The sequence below is a fragment of the Panthera onca genome, chromosome B2 (genome assembly GCF_046562875.1).
Source record: "Panthera onca isolate mPanOnc1 chromosome B2, mPanOnc1 haplotype 2, whole genome shotgun sequence".
Lineage (NCBI taxonomy): Eukaryota > Metazoa > Chordata > Mammalia > Carnivora > Felidae > Panthera > Panthera onca.
Genome location: NC_138343.1, coordinates 96,704,981 through 96,727,134, shown reverse-complemented (window position 1 = coordinate 96,727,134; position 22,154 = coordinate 96,704,981). Strand labels below are relative to the sequence as shown.

At 43.8% G+C, this 22,154-nt stretch overlaps 1 protein-coding gene across 5 annotated transcripts in view; it reads left to right on the top strand.

The window, feature by feature from the left end:
• The window catches only part of SCML4 (Scm polycomb group protein like 4), a 124,556-nt gene that overhangs the window by 17,597 nt on the left and 84,805 nt on the right, over nucleotides 1-22,154 (top strand). The window contains exons 1-2 of one of the 5 annotated variants that reach the window (XM_060616312.3): nucleotides 4,730-12,982; nucleotides 14,873-17,868. The exons of 2 other annotated variants lie outside the window; for them this stretch is intronic. In XM_060616312.3, coding sequence (XP_060472295.1) covers nucleotides 17,832-17,868 — 37 coding nt within the window. In that variant the 5' untranslated portion in view covers nucleotides 4,730-12,982; nucleotides 14,873-17,831. Of the gene's footprint in view, nucleotides 1-4,729; nucleotides 12,983-14,872; nucleotides 17,869-22,154 lie in introns of those variants that run through there. 2 more of the 5 variants (XM_078447184.2, XM_078447186.2) reach the window with 2 other exon arrangements.

Here is a 22,154-nt window from a genome sequence, read left to right as displayed (position 1 = left end):
CCCGTTGCTGAGGCATATTCACTGCACAGGAGCATCTGAGCCCCACCCAGAATGGAAGGAGTCCCCTCTTTGCCATCAGGCAAGCTGGCTGTTTTGTTTTTTTTTTACGTTTATTTATTTTTGAGCTAGAGAGAGACAGAGCATGAACAGGGGAGGGTCAGAGAGAGAGGGAGACACAGAATCTGAAACAGGCTCCAGGCTCTGAGCGGTCAGCACAGAGCCCGACGCGGGGCTCGAACTCACGGACTATGAGATCATGACCTGAGCCGAAGTCGGATGCCCAACCGACTGAGCCACCCAGGCGCCCCAAGCTGGTTGATTTTTATAAGGAGGAGATCAAAGCTCTGCCCAGCTACTGGCACTACATGGGCAAAGAGCCAAGAAACACAAGGAAGACATGGCAGCTGTCTTCCGGTCAGTTATGTGGCCTTGGAAATGGCAGGGTCTATCGATACTGCACCCCCTTCCACATCTCTTTCACCTTCATCCTTGGGGCTGGCTGAGTGGAGAGCTTCAGTGGGAGATGGTCGGACTAATTGGAGGGAAAGGGCCCACTGCCAAGCTAGGATGGGGACTTAATACCAAAAGCCAACCACTCTTGTTACAGTTCAGGGAAGTGAGTGCCAGCTTTGGAGACCCCAGTGCTCAGGCCAGAAAGGCAAGGTGCAGAGCAATGGGCCCACCAGAGGCCACCATTAAGGAGCAGAACCACCCAGTCATGCTGTGGTTAATGAGTCTCGCCGTGTTAGTGAAGTAGAAACCAATTTGTGGCACTACTTACATTTGTTAGTCAACTTGACAAATAATTATTGAGCTCCTCTGAGAGACAAGACACATGGAATAACTTACTCTGGCCATGTAGACAAAGTCAGGCCCACAAGGGCCAGAAGTGGGTCTCCCGTCCTCCAAGGATCACCTCCTCCAGAAAGCCTCCTTGCCCTCCTCCAGCCCTTGTATTTACTCTTAGAGAGCCATTCAGGTCTGTACTTCAATTCCCTGCGTCCTTAGGTTGGGGTTTCACTGGTGTGTGTGTGTGTGTGTGTGTGTGTGTGTGTGCATGCGTGTGTATGATTGTGTTTTCTTCTCACTTAGGGGAGACTCTGAGGAAAGCTGCCACCTCACACACAAGGCTTGGTGGTCTAGCAGTGGTGTCCAGGCGGCCTAGGCTGGGACTCCCAGCCCTGCCATGGCCTCAGAGGTTAAATTGCCTCGTTTCAGCTCTCCGAGCCTCGGCCTTCTTACTGTGAAAATGCAGACATTAGCACCTGTATCACAGGTTGCTATGAGGGGCACATGAGCTGTGTCCAATACTTTACATATTGCCTGACCCACAGGGAGTATGCAATAAATTGAAGCTAATATGATTATGTCATTTCGCACGTGGTTGTGAACTGAGTCTGTTCATTGTCTATTAGGAACAAAATCTCATTTGACTGTCCTTCCTTCTCGAGTTGAGAAGGGGCCCTCTAAGTTAAGAGCTGCCTTGGAAAAGTAGAGAAGGTGTTATCACTTGGCCCTGTGATAAATCTTATTTTATTTGACGAGGAAAGGAAAAAAGGGAGCACATCCTTAGACATTTCTGAGGCTGATGGGAATATGGATGGTCATCTCTCAAATAGCTGTGCCCTTCCACATATGAATCCTTGTGCTTTCTGATTCCCCCCACCAGTCCTGGTGCTCCCTGGAGATAATGTCTGCCCATTCCAATGCCATTGTTCCTATTATAATTAGGAATATTATATTTCAGAACCAGGCTGATTTCTCATCAGGTCTCATTGCCAACAGTATAGCTGCCATGTGCTCTTAGATCTGAGGGCCTATAAAACAGCTCACCACATATGTGAAACTTTATGTCACTCTTCACTGAGCTGAGTTGGAAAATTTATAGTTTTAGAAGAACATAGTCAAGTTGGAAATGTGGCTTTGGCTGGGTCTGGGCATAATTGGGGTTTTCAGGTGGACGTTGGCAGCTTACGTCTAACGGAAACATCAGGTCCCATAAAATCAGTCCAGTGTCAGAGTTTCAGGTGCTGTATTACATATTCTTGCAGTGCCTCCATCCGTCATCTTTTTTGAAAAATGAGGGTGTAAAAATGGCAGGATATACTGCTTTAAAAAGGCCACCAGCCCAGCCTTCCTATAATTAGTGAGAATAGCACGCTGTTGAAAAAGGTGGTATCTGATGTTTTATTGTTAATTCATATTTTCTTAATATCTATGGACATCTGTGTATTTTAGGAACTTTCCTGCAGTGTAAAAAGGAGTAAGACAAGGTCCTAGTCTTCACGGAGCTGATGGGGTACTAGAGGGGTCAGCCCACATTTTCTGTAAAGGGCCACACAGCAACTGTTTTATGGCAGTACCTACAACAGGATTCCACGCCTTTCCTACAACCCTCAGCCCTCCTTTCCTCCCTCCCTCCTCCCACCTGCTGACCGCTCTCTTCCGTGCAAGACACCCATTGCCTCCTCACCCGTAACATAGGCACTAACACTTACAGCACCAGCTGATTGTGAGGACACCCTGAGCTGACGTGCAAATCCCTCTCTCTAGCTGTCACTTAAAAATGTTAGTCTGCCTTCCTCCTGTCCTTCCAGTTGAATCAGAGAAAGCAAGATCCCTCTCCCTTTTCCAGGCTAAGCCATCTACCCATGCCCCAACTCCGACCCAGACATCTTCTCCAAGACTGGGTTTACTCAGTTCTTTCTCTCAAACACTCAGCTGACCCCTCTGTCTTGTTCTGCTTTGCCTGCAACATATTTAGGTCTGTTCTGTTAAAAAGATAGATTGAAAGAACGAGGAGGAAGAGGAAGGGGAGGAGGGAGGAGAAGAAGGGGAAGAAGAAGGAGAGGAAGGAGAAACCTCTGTTTGACTTACATCCTCCTCCATTCTTTTTCTGTCTCTCTCTCTTTTTAAATATTTATTTTTGAGGGAGAGAGAGAGACAGAGAGAGAGAGAGAGCGCACAAGTTGGGGAGAGACAGCGAGAGGGAGACAGAGGATCTGAAGTGGGCTCTGTGCTGAGAGCAGCGAGCGAGCCCGATGTGGGGTCAAACTCATGAACTGCGAGATCATGACCTGAGCCAAAGTCAGACGCTCGACTGACCGAGCCAACCAGGGGCCCCTCTTTTTCTCTTTTATACACATGGTCTCCGAATACCTCACTTCTCCATTATTTCTCTTAATCATTTCTGTTCCTTCCTTCGGTTTTTCCCTCCAGAGACATGCTGGGCTGTGGAAAGGAGCGCTTTAGGGTCAAGCGCACATCTCCGTGTTCTTGTCTGTGGTGTCACAGACCCTGGGCAGGTTACACAGCAAGATCCTCATCTGTGTGAACTGGGAACAGTGAGGCCGCCCTCATGAGGGGATTCTGAGAACTTAACAAAGTGATCAGTGAAAGGCACCTTGTCAGGGCTTGGCATGTGACAGGTGCCACTCAATGAATTCTGTTCTCTTTCTCCTCTACAAGCTGTTTAAGGAAGGACAGGGGCCTCTGTCCTTGGGGAATTGAGGAGGGGGTGGGTAGGGATGGTTTTTTGTTCCAAAAAATTCCTAATATAGTTCTCTGAGTTGGGAAAACATGCCTAGACTTTTTCTTTTCTTTTCTTTCTTCTTCATCTTTAAGACTCGCAAAAAGGTAATGTGGGATTCTAGATTAGTTAATTAATTAATTACTCTACTCAATATATATTGATTCAACATCAGCTATATGTGTACCCATGTGAACGTTCTGGTGGTTCCTGCCTGAGAGAAGCTCTCCATCTGACTGGACTATAGAGTAGAGAGCCAGGCAAGTCACACAGAATTCTGTGCATTGGAGGGTGAGCCATAGGTGTGCCTACAGAGTGCCATGGGAATGCAGGCAGGGAGGGGCCCTCTCTGCTGGACGAAGTGGGGAGTCTCCTGAGGAAATGCCCTCTGAGCTGTGTGGAAGGGTGTGCCAGGGCAGAGACGCCCTGGGAAGGGATTCTAGGAGGCTGGCAGTGCTGTCTTGTAGATCAGTGAGAGCCTGTCCTGGGTCTGGATCAGAGAGAGGTGAGATGAGAAAGGCAGGCCAAAAGTATGAGCTTTGTCGTGATCCTTTTCTAGAAACATAAACACTTATTCCTCCATATGAAGGGAAGAATGGACTTCCCCATCCAGAAGGTAGAGGAGGGGCCTGGGAAGAGAGGTTTCTGGGAGGCAGAGTTCAACTCAAGATTAGGAAGAATTTGTGATCAGTCCTACCCAGCAATGGGCAGGCATGTGCAAGCAGGAAGCAAGGCATGTGGGAGTGAGTAGGGAGAATTTATAAATGGGATGGAGCGGGAGAGATGAGCTTGATTCCCAGCCTATGCCCAGGCCATGCCCGCCTTACCCAAACTAGCTCAGAGGGCTGGTGCTGGCTCTCACACCTCAGGTCTCCTCCCAGAAAAGCCCTGTATGTTCAGCTCAGCTCTTGGCTGCCTCAAGAACTCCAGTTTTGCCACAGTTTGCCCTTGAAGGGATAAGGGGGGACAAAAGGGACAATTGGATAATATCTTCTGCTAGCAGTTTAGAGAGCTAGCCAATTTTTAAAAAATTAAATGAATGTGTATGTGCATATGTGTGTGTATAGGCATTGTGTAAAGTATTGTGATTTGATTCCAAATATTATTCTAAGAATAGCAATCATTATTATAATAATTATAGCAATATAATTATTATTTGCTTTTATATATTTATATTTATTATATTATGCCAAATATTAAGTCTATTTGGAATGTTCAACAAAAGCAATTTGCCTCTGGTCCACATTGTCGCCTATCTCTTCTGGACTCCCCTTTGGGATCCTGATTCTGAAAGGTTGAAATTAACATTGAGAAGTGGAGCCTGGGACCCCATCTTGCCTTCCCATGGGGCCTGGCCTCAGGCAACTATGGACATTCTGCCAGGACTTAATTTTGTAGCAGGCTGTGGGGTTATTTATTTATTTTAAAACTATTTTTTCAAGTTATGCAAGTTGTACGCACACATATTCATGTTTAAAAATTTTTTTTAATGTTTATTTATTTTTGAGAGAGAGAGAGTGTGTGAACAGGGGAGGAGCAGAGAGAGGGGGAGACACAGAATCCCAAGCAGGCTCCAGGCTCCGAGCTGTCAGCACAGAGCCCAATGTGGAGCTCGGACTCAGAGCTGTGAGATCATGACCTGAGCTGAAGTTGGATGCCCAACTGACTGAGCCACCCAGTTGCCACACACACATATTCATGTTTTAAAATGAAAATTAGTAAATTAGTACAGAACCTAGGAAGCCGCCGTCATAAGTGACCACAAGTGGCCTATAAGGTACTTCATGCTCTGGACCTCTATTCTCTGCCTTAGCTCATCTCCCTCCTCCCCTCAGTCATGCTGTGACCCATATCCTTACTGTCTTCTAACACACCCACCACAGGGCCCTTGTACTTGCTTTCCTCTCTGCCAGGAATGCCCTTCACCTGCATATCCCCACTGCTTACTCTCCAAGCTCCTAAAGGTCACTGTTCAAATATTATTTAAAGAGAGAGCTCTTCCCAGACCATCAGTATAAAATAGCACTGTCACTGCCATTATGCTTTAGCTCCCTTAACCTAATTTGGTCTTACAACATTTATCATCACCTGGCTTATTACATATTTATTTGTTGCCTGCCTCTCCCTACTAGAACGTAAGTTCTATGAGAGAATGCAAGTTCCATGACTTTTTGTTGTTTCTACTATATGCTTAGTGCCTGAAATAGTGGCACATAGTAAGTGCTCAGTAAATAGTTATAGACTAAATAAATGAATTAATGAAGACCACAGTAAAAAGTAAGAATCACTCTCTCTTATGTGCTCACTCCCTTCCCACATTTCTCAATTCTTAGCACTGTAACAGTGTGTCCTTCTAGAAATGTTCTTTGCATGTAAAAGAATACCTAGAGGTTTCTGCTTCTAGTTAGGAGATAGAAGGATTTGAAAAACTTTTGGTAATGGGAAGCAACAATACTTTTCAATGGGACTAGCAAAAAGTGATAGATGCAAAGAAGTCTTGATGAAATATATTCCAGAGAGAAAAGAGCCCTTCCCAAGGATAGCAAAAAACTATTCTGCCAGGACTTAATTTTGTAGCAGGCTAGCTTCCTGGGGAATGGGCAGATGTAGGTAGATGTAGGAGTGGGTTTTTTTTTCCCCATTGAAGATGCCCATCTGGAAGGACGAGTGTGAGTAAGGGAAGTAGGGAAGGGATTGCAGGAGTTGGGAATACTGTGTGCAGAGATAGCGCTGTCTGGGGACCAGTGCAAGTGTGACTTTGGTCTGGAATGGAGGAGTAGACCTGCGAAAGACAGAGAACTGACAAGGAGAAGCCAGCAGGGCTTTATATACCACGTATGCTGGTAGGAGGGATTGGAATCTGAAGGACCCTCGGGTTCAGTCAGAAGACATTAACCACACGAGGAAGTTGAAAAAGGAAGATTTCACGTAAAGAATTGCTAACTACATAAAACATGCTTAACTACTGAAAGAGGTAAAGGAGAACTCTAAAGTAGTAACTGCAGAAAGCAGTACTAAAGCTGACAGAAACTAAGTGATGAAGGAACTTAGACTCAGAGGAAGGGGCCCCTGCAAGGCTGAGATTCAGACCTCTGTGGAAACGGTGTGTTGACACACATTGGAGATTGCCTGCTGCTGAAGCTAGGACCATCCTCCCTCTCTAGGAAACACTGCCAGGGCCCCTGCACGCTGATCCATTTGCCCCCAGGTAGAAAAACAAAACACGGCAGGAAGAAAACGTCCCTTCCTTCTCTTTCAGGTTTGCAATGTCTTTCCAATGCCCTCTGTTGACAGGGTCTAGCATCAAGCCAGCTGGCAAGGGAGAAGTGCAGTCTGTAGAATCACCCCAGGGTCACAGAATAGGGCAAAGAAAGATGGGTTTGTTGCTGAAGCCATACATTAAGTGGCACAAATTACATACGTAAAAAATACACAAAAAGACCACAAATTCATCTCTTCCTTTCTGAATTTTGCTAAGACAGCACCACTGGGGGAGGGGCTCACAGGCAGAGAAAAATCATGCAGTTTCAGACATTCTCCTGGGTTTTGGACTCTGGGGGCCCTGTAAGAGTTGAATTCAAAAGTAAACAGAGAATAGAGGACACTGGTTAGGAGTTGGGCAAATCAGAGGTAAACCCGATCTGAACAAAGTAGCAGCCCAACATCAAGTCAATTCAACTCTGAGCAAGTGTGTTCCATTTGCAACTATTTTTCTATACACAATTCCTGGAGTACAGTTTTTAAAAAGAGACACATGTAAAGAAACAGAGAAATGTTAGTCATGATCCAGAAAAATTCAGACAATAGGAACATGTCTACAGGTGGCCCAGGCATTGGAATTATCAGGTAAGTACTTCCAACTAATTATTACAAATATAGTAAATAATTTAAGGAAAAGAGATGGATATTGCAGAAGAGCAAAGGAAACTCTAAAAATAAAAACAAGTGGAAGTTGAAATCCTAGAACTGAAAAATAAAATACAAGACATAAAAAAAAATCACTGGATGGGCTTCATAGCAGAATAGTGACTGAAGAACAATGGATAAATGAACTTGAACCAACTAGGAAAGAAAGCAATGATATATAGCCAAGAAGCCAAAAGCAGGGATGGAGTGGAACTCTAAAAAATGACTCAATTAATATAAAAGAAGGCAAGAAAAGAGAAATAAAAGACAAGTAGTACACAAATAGCCAAATGGTAGGCTCAAAGTTAACTCTTTCAATAATTATATGAAATATAAATAGACCAACCACTTTAATTTAAAGACAGTAATTGACAGACTGCATAACAACAACCAAAAACTTAACTGTGCTGGCTACAAGAGACACGTTTTCAACGTAAAAATCGAAAATAGGTTACAAGTAAAAGATCAATGAAAGAGAAACCATGTAAACATTAACCGTGAGAAAGACAGAGTGACTATATTAATATTATACAAAGACTTAAAGACGGGCAATTCTATCAGAAATAAAGAGGGGCACTCATAATGATAAAAGAGTCAAATCATCAAGAAGGTATTAAAATAGTAAGTGAGGGGCCCCTGGGAGGCTCAGTCGGTTGAGTGTCCAACTCTTGATTTCGGCTCAGGTCATGATCTTACAGTTTGTGAGGTCGAGCCCCACACAGGGCTCTGCACTAACAGCATGGAGCCTGCTTGGGATTCTCGCTCCCTCTCTCTCTGTCACTCCCCCTGCTTGCTCACGTGCATGCATGTTGTCTCTCTTTCTCTCTCTCTCTCTCTCAAAATAAACAAACAAAAAAACCTCTCTTAAAAAAAACTTAAATGTATTTGCACCATAATAACAAAGTTCAAAATACATGTAGCAAAAGCCATCAGAACTAAAGGGACCAGGGCCCTCAGGTGGCTCAATCAGTTAAGCATCTGACTCTTGATCTCAGCTCAGGTCCTGAGCTCAGGGTCATGAGTTCAAGCCCCATGTTTTGCTGGGTATGAAGCCTACTTAAAAAAAAAAAAAAAAAAAAAAAAAAAAAAAAAAGAACTAAAGGGGCAAATAGACAAATTCACAATTTTATAGTTAGGCAGATTTACAATTAGATACAATTAGACTTACAATTTACAATTAGATTTACAATTAGATTTACAATTTTAATATCACCCTTTCAGTAATTGCTAGAACAACTAAGACAAAAATTTATAAGAATATACAGAATTTAAACAGCACTATCAACCAGCTTAACCTAATATTTATAGAACACTATATTGTACAACTGCAGGATACTCATTCTTTTCAAACACACGTGGAACATTCACCAAGATAGACCAAAAGCTGGTATATGAAACAAGTCCCAATACATTTCACAGAAATGAGAACATACAGAATGTTTTAAAAGTCAATAACAGAAACATATCGGGAAAATTTCAAATATGTGAAAATTAAAAACAAGCTACCAAATAACCCTTGAATTAAAGAAAAGATTATAAGGGAAATTAGAAAATATTTAAACTGATGGAAAATGAAAAGAAAAGGGGCGCCTGGGTGGCTCAGTCAGTTAAGCGTCCGACTTCTTCGGCTCAGGTCATGATCTCCTGGTTCGTGGGTTTGAGCCCTGCGTCGGGCTCTGTGCTGACAGCTCGGAGCCTGGAGCCTGTTTCAGATTCTGTGTCTCCCTCTCTCTCTGCCCCTCCCCTGCTCACACTCTGTCTCTCTCTGTCTCTCAAAAATAAATAAATGTAAAAAAAAAATTTTTTTTTTTTAAAAAAGAAAAAAACCTAACATACTCAAACTTGTTGGATATGGCTTATGGAGGGCTTGGAGAGGAATTTATGTTTTTTTTTTAATTGTTTTTTTCATGTTTATTTAGTTTTGAGAGAGAGGGAGGGCATGAGTGGGGAGGGGCAGAGAGAGAGGGAGACAGAGGATATGAAGCAGGATATGTTTCTGTGCTGACAGCAGAGAGCCTGATGTGGGGCTTGAACTCACAAACCGTGAGATCATGACCTGAGCTGGAGTTAGAAGCTTAACCTACTAAGCCACCCAGATGCCCCAGGAATTATGGTTTTAAACAATCATATTAGAAAAAGAAAAAAGGTCTAAAATCAGTTACTTAAACTTCCACCTTAAGAAGCTAGAAAAAGAAGAGCAAATTAAACCCACAGTAAGTAGAATGAAGGAAGCAGTCAAGTCAAAAGCAAAAATCAGTGGACCAAAAAACAGACAGTAAAGAAATATTAGCAAAACCAAAAGTTGATCCTTTGAAAGATTAATAAAATTGATACTGTCTAGCAAGATTGATTAAGAAAAAGAAAGAAAAATGCAAATTATCAGTAGAAGAATGGAGAGAGGACATCTCTACAGATATTAAAATATTAAAATGATAATAAGGAAGTTTTATGAACAATTTATGCTAATAGATTCAACAAATTCTTTGAAAAATACAACTGTATCAAATCTGTTGCAAGATGAAATAGAAAACCAAAATAGTTCTCTATGTTTTAAATAAATTGAATTTATAACTAAAAACCTTCCCACTAATAGAACTTCATACTTAGATGACTTTCTTGGTGAATTCTATCAAATATTTAATTCAGAAATAATACCAGTCTCACAAAAGTTCTTTGAGAAAATAGAAGAGAACACTTCCATTTTGTTTTTTGAAGTCATCCATCATAATCCTGTCTCCAACCTTGACAAAGGTATATAAGAAAAGAACATTAGAAACCAATATTCCTCAAAACAGAATAAAAGATAGAAATTATTTGATCATCTCAATAGATGGAGACAAAGAATTTTACAAAATTCAATGTCCATTCATGACAACAAAATAAAACAAAACAACAACTGCTAGGAAACTAAAAATAGAAGAGATTTTCTCAACCTGATAAAGGGCATCTTGTATATGCCTAAAGATAAATACCATACTTATTGGAAAATTTTCCCCTAAGAACAGGACCAAGCCAGGATGTTCTCTTTCATCATTTATGTTCATCATTGTCCCAGAGGTTCAAGCCACTATAGCAATGCAAGAAACAGAAATTAAGAAAAATTGAAAGGTAAAAAGATTGGAAAGAAAAAAATGCAATTTTTAATTCACAGATCAGTTTGTGTATATAGAAAATCTGAAGATGTGTATAAAATGTCTCACTAGATCCGGTCATTTAGAAGTAGTTTAGTAGCAGGAGACAAAGTCAATGTATTTCTATATAAAAGCAACAATTGGAAAATAAAGAAAAAATGCCATTCCGATAGCATCAAAAAACAAAATACACTTAGTAATAAATTTAACAAAATGTGTGCATGATATCTATACCAAAAACTACAAAACATTTCTGAAAGAAACCAAAGTCATAAGTAGACAGAAATATGCTATGCGTATGGACTGTAAGACTCAAATTTCAATTCTCCCCAAATTGGCTGTCAGCGGGTTTTTGGCACTTACATGGAAACTCAAATGAAAATTATGAAGTAATCATGAAAAAGGGAAAGCAAGAGGACTCACATTACCTAATTTTACTATAAAGTTATAGTAACCATAAGAGTTGGTATTAACATAAAGATAGACACATATGTCAATGAAATAGAATAAATAGTCCAGAAGTAAACTAAAATTCACATGGTTGATTTTGAAAAAGGCACGAAAGCAATTCAATGGAGAGAGAAAAGTCTTTTCAACAAATTGTGTTGGGGGACTGAATATCTATATGTGGGAAGAAGGAATCCTGACCTGTATCTCACACCAAACACAGTAATTAATTTGAAATAAATCATAGACTTTAAACTATAAGCAGGGGTGAGAAGAAAAAATCTTGGAGAGGACACAAAAACCGAAAATCATAAAACAAAAATTTGCTGTATTGGACTTCATAAAAAACAAAAAAACAGAAACACCCTTCTGCTTGTTAGAAGACACTATTTAGAGAATGAATAGGCAAGCCACACAGTGTTTTGTAGTATATATATTTGACAAAGGAATTGTATCCAAAACACATTAAGAACTTCTACAGTTCAATACTAAAAAAAAGGCAAATATAATAATAAATATTAATAATATTCAGGGAAAGGACTTGAACAGGCACTTTAAACAGAAGATACATGAATGGCCAATATACACATAAAGAGGCGTTCAATGTCTTTACTCATCTAGGAAATGCAAATTAAATTCTACCAGGTTGGAATGGCGAAAATGAACGACCGCGCCAGCATCCCTGGGAAATTGCTCAGCATTTCCTTATAAAGTTAAACCGAAACCTAGCGTGTGACCCAACAATCCCACTTCCAGGGGTTTACTCCAGAAAATGAAAACATATGTCTGCAAAAGACTTGTACATGAATGTTCTTAGCAGATTGATTCAAAATTGCTGAAAATTGGAAACACTCCAAAAGGCTATCAACAGGTAAATGGATTAACAGACTGTGGTATAGTCATCTGGTGGGATACTACTTAGCTGTAAAAATAAACCTACGGTATATGTAAAAATAGGTTTATGAACTAATAAAGCCAGCTGCAAAAGAGCACAAATTGCATGATTCCAGTTTGCGAAGTTCAAGAACAGAGAAAACTAATGTATGGTGATAGCAATCAGAACAGTGGTTGCCTTTGAAGGAGGGGTGTTGACTGGAAGGAGGCGTAAAGGAACTTTCTAGGGTGATGAAAATAATCTCTATTGTGATTAGGGTGTGGGTTACATTAGCATATATATGTTTATCAAAACTCATTTAGCTGTATCCGTAAGACCTGTGCATTTCACTGTGTATAAATTATACTTCAATTAAAACAAATGTTTTTAATTTGGAAAATATAAATTTAAATGGAAAGCTTCATTTGCACAAATTAGCCCGGGAATAAAAAAAATATAGTAATATTACAAGAAGGGCTATCAGATTTTCATCTTCCCAGAGGATGTAGGACAAAAAATGCCTTTCAATGATAGCAAAGACTTCTACAGAAAATCATATCTGACTTAACACACCACCAGAGCTGATAAGATAAAAGGCAGTATTTCCCCTAATTGAAAGGTTGCTGTATACCTCTTGTACTGGATGAATAGTGTCCATCTGGAACCCCAGAATGTGTCTTTATTTGGAAATACGATCTTTGTAGATGTAACTAGTTAACATGAAGTCATAATGGATTAGGGTGGGCCCTAAGTCCAATGACTACTGTCATTATAAGGAGGCCATGTGGAGATACAAAGACACCAAAGAGGGATAAAGGCCAGGTGACAATGGAGGAGGAGTTTGGGGTGATGTTGGACTACTAGCCAGGAATGGCAAGGATTTCTGTCAACCACCAGAACCACCGGAATAGAAAGATGAATGAAACAGATTCTCAGATTCTCCTTCATGGCCCCAAGAAGGAATCAACCTTGCTTGAAACTTTGATCTCAGACTTCTAGACTCTTCGCTTGTGAGAGAATAAATTTTTGTTGTTTTAATCCACCACATTTGTGGTGATTTGTTACAGTAGCACTAGGAGGCTAATACACTACTCAGTAAGTTATCAAAGCATAAAGTGTTAAGTATTCAACAATCTGATGTACTCAAGTAGATTTTAATCAGTAAACCAAACAAAGTACGCTCTGAAAAATGTGTGCCTTTTTTTTTTCTTTTTTTGGTATATATTCAGATAATAAACAATTGAGATAAGTGTACATGCCCTTTGGCTACTTGTAGAGTTGTTTTCTTTTTTTTTTTTTTAATTTTTAAAAAATATTTATCTGAGAGAGAGAGAGAGAGCGCACACAGCAGGGGAGGGGCAGAGAGAGAGAGGGAGACAGAATCGGAAACAGGCTCCAGGCTCTGAGCTGTCAGCACAGGGCCCAATGTGGGGCTCGAACTCATGAACCATGAAATCATGACCTGAGTCAAAGTCAGACACTTAACAGACTGAGCCACCCAGGGGCCCCTGTATTGTTGTTTTCTAATGGAACAATAAATCCTGAAGACATTTCCCTATGAGCACACAGAGAAAGGCCTGAATGTGCCCCTTTGGCCTGCTCTGGGACCAGGGAATTAGTCTTTCTGAAGACTGCACTGTATTGTAGGATGTGGATTTACCATGATTTACTTTGCCATCCAGCTCAATTAGATGAAGGCTTATTAAATGCCTCATCCTGAGCGCTTCAATTTAAATCTGTTCAATTCAATCCAATCCCACGCAAACCAACTCAATAAGCATCTACTGAGCACCCTCTTTGTGCAACCACTCTGCTATGATCACATTTTGGTTCGATCTTGATTGACTACCTCTACTCTTCAGGTCCCGTAGCAAAGACATTTCTTGAAAATCTACTATGAAATATAGCACAACAAGAGACTGATAAGAAGACCATAGTAAAAAGGGATTGATGTTTGAGATGGATAAAATATTCCTCTTTTCCTACGCCGACCTTCTTATTTTAATAGGCTCTAATGTCCTTACTTCATTGGGCTTCTTAGGATTTGGAATTTGTCCCAGATAGAGAGGTGCAATGCAACCTATAAATAAGTGCCAGAAGAGCCGAAAGCAGAAAGAACGGGATTCTGTCTGATTCCCAAGGAGAAAAACACAATCCTAGGAGCAGCCAGGAGCAATCCAAGTGTTTTCTCTTGCAGTTATTCGGCTTGGGTTGTACTTGTTTGCCCAGTAGGCTTCCCACTTACTTGTTCTGTTTCATGTGCATGCAGGCGCTTCTTGGTCTGCAGAATAAGTAAATAGTCACTGGCTGTAACATAGTATCTCATTCAGTTCTTGAGTTCTGAGTTATCATCCCTTTGATAAACAATTTAAATTCTTGGCTCAGGGTGAGAATGCAGTACCCAGGAGATGGGGATTCTTGGCTCAGGGTTGAGAATGCAGTACCCAGGAGATGGGGATCTCCGGCACCATGGATGAGGCTGCATACGGTATCCTGCTTCTGCCTTGCAATGCCACATGGGATAATCTGTCTCGCCTCCAGGCTAAACGTCCTTAGTTACTTCTGCTCCACAAAGGGAAGTCTCCATAAGCCCCAATCTCTCCCCTTTTGGATGCAATATTTCTTCTAATTCTCGTCCCAGAAACAGGTGTAAAACTCCGGGTGTTCTGCAGACAACAGGGGTATTGTTTCCCTTGATCTGGACACTATGCAATTTATATTGCTATGAGGTTTTTGATAAAATGGGCCACCCCATAGCCTAAATAAGACTTGTTATTAACTAAAATTCCTAGATCTTTTCCCCACAGGAAACCTTTCCTGTCAAGTCTCTCCTGGTATATCTGTGAGCAAGATAGTAGCTATTTTATCCTTTTAAGCTTTCATTTGCTTGAGTTGGTCCATCTGAGTAAAACATTTTGAACCTTTATTCTGTAACCTGTGGCATCAGTGTCCCTCCTAGACGTGTGTCGTCTGCTTATTTGATAGGTCTGTCTTCTAAATCTTCATCCATGTCACCAGGGAGAATATAACTGGAGGCTGTGGTGTACCATTAGAGACAACCAGCAGGTTGGTGTTATCATTAATCATGCAACTTGGGGCCTGGGTGGTATATCTTTAGTTATGATTGTACCCAAAAGCATTATCCTGTTAACTAACTGATCCATGAGGTATTCTTGGGAAATTTTGTCAAATACCTGTGGCAACCAACACAGGCCATGGTTATAGCATTCCTCTGATTTCCAACCTAATTTCTACCCTCTTTCACAAGTACATCTAGCTAGGTGAAGCCTTAAACTTCAAGGGGATTTGCTCTTAGAAAGCCAATGTTCCAATATTAGTGATTATCACTTTCTTTTATAAGAGCTTACTAATTTCCACATCCAGAATCCAACCTGTTTTGAAATGTGGGATGCACTATGCCCCTCCGCTCTTTCAGTCCTGCTCTCCCATCTATGATTCTTGAAAATTTCCAACCACAGCTCTGAGACCCTCTTTGTAAACTCCTGCAGCACCCAAGGGGATGTTTTGTCTGAGCCGGAAGAGATTTGAGCTCATTGGAGTGATCAGCAGTTTATCAATATCCCTGCCTCCCCTCTCTGTGCTGTGTTCCACTGCTTCCAGTTTGAGATCCTTTGCTTTTCTGTCCTAAACCGATAGAAACAAATAGTTTCTGGCATGTCACTGCCACTTGAGTACTCCCCAGTCTATTTTGAGCAGTAGGCTAATTCTGTCCTTGTTCTGCCTAGTCTGAAAAATAAAAATTAACCCAACAAACGACACATCCCTGTATTCTTTAGTGCTTTTTGTGACTGTCAGCTCCTTCTGTGTTTTGACTTCTGCTGAGACTTTTCTTCCTGCCTTCTTTCTGCCAGTATGAAAGGCTTGTCCTAGATTAGGCATGCTGCCGGCTGCAAGCGTTTTTCTGTTTGCATCGTGTCCTGATGCCCCTTTGTGTCTCCAGGGCCTGACACAAATGCATTGCACCTTGTAAGCGTTCAATAAATATTCATATAGATGCGGATTTTTCAAAAGGTAAACTTTGAACGCTAATTAAGAATTGATTTAACTGTTGTTATATGGCCTCAGGAGACCTTTGAGAAGGGGAGAGGATTTGGAAAGTTATCCAGGAAGCCCCTGTTTGCTGACTGCTAAGCCACTGGAGAGGAGTAAGACAAAAGAGTTGTTCTCTTTTTCCTTTTTTGACCTTTCCTTTAGCAACCAAGAAGTGGAAGACCACAATTGCATTGTTATAATGCACTCTTCCCTCCCTTTCCTTTTATGAGTCAATCAAATCATATTTGCTGAGGATTCACTGTGTGCAAGGCCACAAGAGGTCCCAGAAGCTTTCGCCCAGCCCAGATATGGTGGTAATAACCTCACTGACTTGTCTCGGGCTGTGTGCAAGGCTTCTAGTCTGCAGGAGTCAGCTTTTAAAAGGCAGTATCTCCGGGCCAGAAAGAAAAGCCTTGGGAGAGGACACTCCTTGGGGCTCAGCATCCTGTTAATAACCAGGCCATCCCAGGTGCCTGCGGAGACAGGCTGGACTGCGCATTAGCTGTGTGACCTCTGACAAGACACGGAGCTTTTCTGAGTCATCAACAGTGTAGATTTGACAGACTTTTTGTCTGTATAATGGGGGTACCTAGCAACACTCGCCTTAAAAACTTGCAGTGAGAATTCAACAAAGTAACATATGCATGCATATCTGCTTTATTAGTTCATTTATTCATTCATCTGCTATTGGTTGCTTTGTTGGTCCTTCAGCAGGACCCTGTGCACAACCGTGTCTACCAGAGACTGCGCTGGAGGGAGCCAAGGGGATGCAAGTGTGAGGGAAACAGCTGATGAGGGGCTGTGTCCCAAGGCTGGGGTGCTCTGTGGGGAGAAGGGCTTGCTCAGGGAAGACCTGAGAGATAAACTTGGCTGTTTTGCCACGGGCTGGCAGGCCTGGTCCACAGCGATCTGTCTTTGTGGTCACTGCCTACCACCTTGTCTGGACGGTGTGCTGTGACCGCTTCACCTGCTTGAGTGACCTGCGAGTGTCACTGGGCTCAGAGCCATCCTGGGAGACTGAGACTGAGAAGCTGTGTGCTAACAGCACAGGCGTGGAGGATTCAGCCGTACCACATGCCAGTGGGACCCCCCCCTGGAAGGGGTCACAGGTGTGTGCACAGGCCCGTGTCTGTGTGTGGGGGGGCAGTTTGTAAATGAGGAAAGGCTGGAAGTCAAGGACACCTGGCGACCTGTATGCTCTGCTTTCCTTCCCTCCTCCTGAGAGTGTCTGGGAACGGGATCTTCCTGGGCTCATCTCCATGTCCCCTATGGTCTCTGCACAGAGCCTGGCACACAGTAGGTGCCCTGAAAATATTTGTCAGATGATGCAAGGGATGAGACAGGTGGGAAGAGTCCATTTCTGGCCAGCGTTTCCCTTCTGAGGACCCAAGAAGTTGCTTTTTGACCCTGGTCTTGTAGTTCCAGGAAGCCCATGGGGCCACCAGTCTGTATAAGTGTAGCCTTTGGGGGACGCTGGTCAGAGAAGCAGTGACCTGCTTACCATGCCCGGGATGGGATGATGCTGTGACCACACTTAACAGGACAATTGAGAAGCCTTTGTGATCCTGGGTGGTCAGAAGCAAATTAGGAGACCGCATTTTGTTTTCCTCCCTTTAAGTTAAAGAAAAACCATCTGGGGAAAGTTCCCTTGTTCCAGCCCTCCCTTCTCTTCACAGACGTGCTGATAGTTCGCACTCCTAATATTTGAAGACCCTGGGGTTTTTCTTTGTGAAATAAGTGGGGAGAGTGAATCAGCCTGTGACGACTACATGTGCAGGTGGTGTGGTGATCCACCCCACCTCTCCGCCTCATGGCTTTCTAGAGAGCTGTAGAACCTCCCAATGCCACAGTGTCAGCAGCGGCCTCACACCAGGAAGCGGGTATAATCTAGATGGGAGACAGCGCTCTACGATGCCCTGTGGGAAGAGGTGAGGAGTGTGGTGTTCTCCAGACACATTTGGGTGTCCTTTTTCAGCGCGCTAGATAAAAACGAACGCTTTCATTGTGTGCTGTCTTTGGGGACCCCGCAAACAGGTTGGTCGGGAAATAGAGTTCTTATTGGCAACCTCTTCTTTGCAGAGGGAACCCAAGAAAAGAATTACTTGTCTGGCAACAGCAGTAATTTATGTCGCACAGGGCTTTGCAGATTATGAGGGGTTCTCATGGTCGTTTTCTCATCGGATCTTCATGGGAGCCTGGCTGTGTGACCAGGACACTGATGCCCGAGAGTCACGCTGCCACTCTGCTTCCTTCCTTCTGTGATTCGAAGCTGACTCTCCTGATCCCTACTTACTGGCCCCGGATCACCTGCTTGCCTCCCTGACCCCTCAACCACAGAAACGTGCTCCTGTCCATCGAGGAAGCAAAGCTCTCATTTACCAAACACTGAGGAATAAAATCAGTTTCAGGTTATCTGTGTTTGCTGTCTTTCATCTCTAAAAGGCATCTCTCTCTCTTTGACTTGCACAAGAGGTGGGGGTGTCGGGTCCTGGGTTGTTTCCATATTTGTTTTCTGCTGAGGACTTATCTTACATACATGGGTCCAAAGTGTGCAACTTTCTTAGACAGTGAGTTCTTTGAAGGCAAAGTCAAGTTGCTACATTCATTACATAGCGCTAACAATGTGTCTCAGACACTTAATGTTTTGTGGAGAGCATCATAAGGAAGATATTATTGTTACCCATTGCTACCCTTCAGTGTGAACAACTTTGTGCCGGGAAATTTGCGGGAAAATGTCTGCCACGGAAAGGTTACTGCCTCAAGAAGCCTTGGGGAATTCACAAATCCCCAAGACTGGTGAATGGATTCCCACCACGAGGCATTGACTTGGAGAGTTGTGATTTGTGCTATTTGAATCTTATTGTTTTATTGTTAAAGCTTTAAGAATGTTTCTTAGCAAACTATTTGAAAGGAACCTAGGCCTACAGTTGGTTTATATTACAGAAAATCATTTTGAAAAGACAGTTTGCCTTGTAGATAAAGACCGAACTAGAAACAACCAGAACACCAAACCACGAGTGCTTTCTCAAAACTCAATGTGAAGTGCAAAGAGAGAACAAAACAGGAAGTAGTGGTTTGCGAAAAAAGAAAGAAATACTTGTAGCTGCCCTAAAAAGTGCCTTTCCTTACACTGTTGGGTGTGAGTTCTGCCACTGACAGGAAGCCGCTGGCTCCAGCTCCTAGCAGAGACAAGTGTCTTCCAGCCAGTGCTGTCCTATTGCTGCCCACAGCTACTCTTTAACAAGCCTTGACAAACATGCGGGTTGGTCTAGGGGCGCCTGGGTGACTCAGTCGGTTGAGCCTCCGACTCTCGATTTGGGCTCAGGTCATGATCTCACGGTTTGTGAGATCGAGCCCCACATCAGGTTGTGCGCTCTCTGCACAGAGCCCTCTCCCTCTCTCCCTCTCTCTGTCTGCCCCTTGCCACCCTCTGAAAACAAATAAATAAACATTTAAAAAGCTGGGGTCAGTCTGTACGTCGTAGGTGCTGATTAAACACATGTGCTCTTCTCTCCCTCCAGTCATCGTGGGCTCAGCAGGTGGCTGGGTTGTCTTAGCCACCTAGCCATTCGTGTAGTATCGGTGCCATTTCTTTATGGAGGACATGGCGATGTGGCTTGGAGGGTCAGGTTTCCCTCCTGTCCCCCTAACCAGTCCCATTGCCGGCTCCTTACCTGCTCTCCGGGGCTGACCCTGGCAGGCAGTGGTAGGGATTTGTGCAAGGAGCCTTGGGGCGGAATCTGAGTTCTGCTCACGGATGGGCAATCTCACGCGAGCTCCTTGGGCTTCAGAGCCTCATCCGTAAACCAAGGGCAATAATGCTTATGTCACAGAGTTTTGGGGGAAGATAATAGAGGTGAAATAGATGAAGGCCCATCTTGGCAGCATGTGGCACACTATGTCTTGCTGGCGTGGCCTCGTTAGAAAGCGGTTATCACCCACGGGCCGAGCCTGGTGGAGCCAAGCGCCTTGGGCTGGATCCTGCTGCCTCAGTGCTGGGGAGTGAGAGAAGTCAGAGAAGAGGGCTTGGGTTGCCACTCATTCATTCATTCATTCGATAAACATTTGTCAAATCCCTAAGATGTGCCAGACACGGAAATAGCCAGAATACATTGATCAAGACATAGCATTTCCTTCAAGTAGCTCAAGTATATTGGGAGAGATGGACAAAGTCACAAATAAGTGGAATGTCATGTTGGGGGTGCTGTGGTCGAAATTGTTCAGTCACAGCCACAGAGGGGGAGACAGAATAGAAACTTTCTGTCCAGGCAGAGGGGTAGGGGAGGACCCTTTGGGAAGCCACCTCCTTGAGAGTCACACTAGTCTTTGAAGGTGATTCCTTTTCATCTAGCAAGGGGAACGTCTTCTCATTCCAGGCAGAAGCTGATGCTTTTTGAAGAGAGGCTAGAGATAGAGCTCTCTTGAAAAGCTGAGCAAAGGTCAGCCAACACCCCTTCCCTGACGCCAGCCTTAGAGAAAAACCGTGACTGGAGGCCCCAAAGTAGAGGTGGCCGAGGAGAACCTTTGTGATTGACTTACCATGAGTTCTCTTCTACCTTTCATTCAGATTGGAAGCAGGCCACTTTTATTATTCCGCTCAAGCCCCTGAAAGCCTTCTGGAATGAGCCAGGCGATGGGGATAAACTGCAGGGGCTGCACACAGGGGAGCCCTTCGGCTTGCATGTCCCCTAAGGTCAGTAGCAAAGGGGGAGGGTGCACAGATCCCTCAGGGAGTGCCCGCTGCAAAGACCTGGCGAGGGGGGTGGAGAGGAGCTGGCAGGCCCCAAGCTCTGGCTTTCCCTTCATCATCCTGTGACCCCCAAGAACCTCAGCCCCACAGGACCTCTTTTCTCCGAACGTTCTGGGCTCTTCGTCCTCATCCTGAGGATATGCGTTGCTTCAGAGCTGTGCTCCTGCCCGATATTGTACATGTATCTCTTCTCCCCTAGTAAGTGGTGGACCTCTCAAAGCGGGAGGGGACCTCTCAAAGCAGGGGTGCCATGGCTCCATCATGGCACCTTGGAGACTTCGCACATCTCCACATAGGCCACTCAGGCAAGGCGTGACCACACACGATCTAAGTCCTGGCAGAATCCTCGTGAATCCAGGCAGAATCCCTCTTGGAGCATGGAGCCGCTTCCTGGTCCCTAACTGCCCAGGAGGCTGTTGTTGGACAGTTTCTCATTGCCTCCTGCGTGCCGATGAGCTGTGGGGCTTTTGCTTGGCTCTCCTTCAGAGTACAGCTACAGACTCTGAGCCCGCTCCTTGGCTACACCTTTCATACTGCAGTCATCTGGCCCCTTTTGTTTCTGTGTCGTCCTGTGAGACAAGGGACACGGGGGAGCTGGCACTCCTCTTGCTTTTCTGTCTATGTAAGTAAGAAACTGAACTGGACAAGGGCTTGTTGCCTCTTTACTGATTGACTCTGCCAGTTTTACTCAACAGGGAGTTTAGAGATCTAAACCTGTGCAGACAAGGGGCAGAGGCCCAGAGGTTGAGTGACCTGTCCCCATCGCTCAGCTGATTAGGAGCTGAGCTAGGACTGGAGGCTGACCTTGTAAGTCCACAGTCGTTTCCACTAGCACCTAATTCTATGTCGTATGTACTATGAACTCTCACTGAAGTGGTTGTTGATCTGATCAATCACGTCTTTGCAGTTATTTGGTGTCCTGGTGTTCCAGTGCAAATAAATGCTCACAACCCTGGCACGTGATGAGTGTAGCACCCACGTGTCACATGTTGCTTGTGCTGTATAGCCCTTCCAGGGTTCAGAGCACCTGGCCCATCTAACCTCCTATGTGCTGGTGTGGCTGGCCCTGGCTGGTCAGTGCCCACAGATGGCAGAGCCACTCTCTGGAAGAGGTCGTAGATTTTCATTCGTTTGTTTTTATATAAAAAAAATTTTTTTTAATCTTTATTTATTTTTGAGAGAGAGACAGAGTATGAGCAGGGGAGGAGCAGAGAGAGAGGGAGACATAGAGTCGGAAGCAGGCTCCAGGCTCTGAGCTGTCAGCACAGAGCCTGACGCAGGGCTTGAACTCACGAGCTGTGAGTTCATGACCTGAGCTGAAGTTGGACGCTCAATCAACTGAGCCACCCAGGCGCCCCTGTTTTTATATTTTTGAATACACACAAAATACAGCAGGTGGAAAACAGTGTGCAGAGAAAAGTCCCTTTCCCTCTCCAGTCCCTAGATCCCAGCCCTCCCACACCT